Genomic DNA, 1,076 nt, shown 5'->3' with positions numbered 1-1,076 from the left:
AAATACAGTAGAGGGAAAATAGTATGTGTGGAAAGTAAGGCATTCAAAAGAATGCTGTATGCCAATGTTTAAGTGAATTTATTTTTTAAAAGAAATTCTGACTACTGCTTATATTAATTCTAATCACTCTTCTCCAAAATGGCAAAAGCTCTTCTATTGTTCAGTTCAAGTTTAAAATCTCAAATAACATTTAGGTTCACGTGTGTAAAGAGAATGTTTTTCCTTCACTTACATACAGTGAGAGTGGACTGCCAAGAAGTAATCTGGGTACCGTGATTTTATTAACAGTGTCTACAACAGGAGACATAGGATACTAGTAGTTTCCATTTGAGGAAAGATTAACCTTAAAAACTCTATGTGGCATTATATGGACAGTGTAAACTTTCAGATAATAAAATATTCCCTGTGTCTATGCTATCAGTCCCCCAATTTTATTTTTTTAAATGAGTTCAATAATATTTTCTCTTCTACTACAGGTCATGTGCATTTTAGAAGCCTTTGGACATGCCAAGACAACTCTTAATGATCTGTCCAGTTGCTTCATAAAGTATTTCGAACTACATTTCTGTGAGAGGAAAAAACATGTAACTGGAGGTAAGTGCACAATTAGCAAACGGCAATTCCCTGTGCCACCAGAGGGGGGCAGAGCACCCTGGCAGGAGACATATCTTCACTTTGGGTCTCATTTCAAATAGACACAAAGTGGGGAGAAGCCAGATATAAACCAGCACAGGGAAGAAAACATTTGCCCTTCACCGTGGACGTCTTTATAAACTTCTTACACTATTCTGGAAAGTGTTCACTATGTTAGAACAAAGATATGTGTACCTGGGTTGTCAGCTATGAGTTCTAAAATTATTGTGAATTGAAAAATATTCCTAAATGCAAGATGAACCTTTTCAAGATGATTATTGTATAAACTGTATAACGTGGAACCAAACTCAAACCAAAAGTAGCTGAAATGAATCATCCTTGCTGAACATAGGAAATAACTCAAATACTGAAATTAAATAAATCATGGCCTTAGTATATAATTTGTTCACATAACATAAATTGAAGTCTACGTTAAATAAACC

At 34.8% G+C, this 1,076-nt stretch overlaps 1 protein-coding gene across 1 annotated transcript in view; it reads left to right on the top strand.

The window, feature by feature from the left end:
- Positions 1-594, top strand: part of LOC103608341 (unconventional myosin-XVI-like) — a gene marked incomplete at its 3' end in the record, with an annotated part of 83,272 nt that extends 82,678 nt beyond the window's left edge. Inside the window, exon 9 of the mRNA XM_008592789.1 lies at positions 477-594. Coding sequence (XP_008591011.1) covers positions 477-594 — 118 coding nt within the window. The remainder of the gene's footprint in view (positions 1-476) is intronic.
- Positions 595-1,076: the final 482 nt, after the last annotated feature.

The sequence above is a fragment of the Galeopterus variegatus genome, unplaced genomic scaffold (genome assembly GCF_000696425.1).
Source record: "Galeopterus variegatus unplaced genomic scaffold, G_variegatus-3.0.2 Scaffold8328, whole genome shotgun sequence".
NCBI classification, from domain to species: Eukaryota; Metazoa; Chordata; class Mammalia; order Dermoptera; family Cynocephalidae; genus Galeopterus; species Galeopterus variegatus.
Note: the sequence above shows the minus strand (reverse complement) of the source record. Positions and strands in the feature narration are given on the sequence as shown.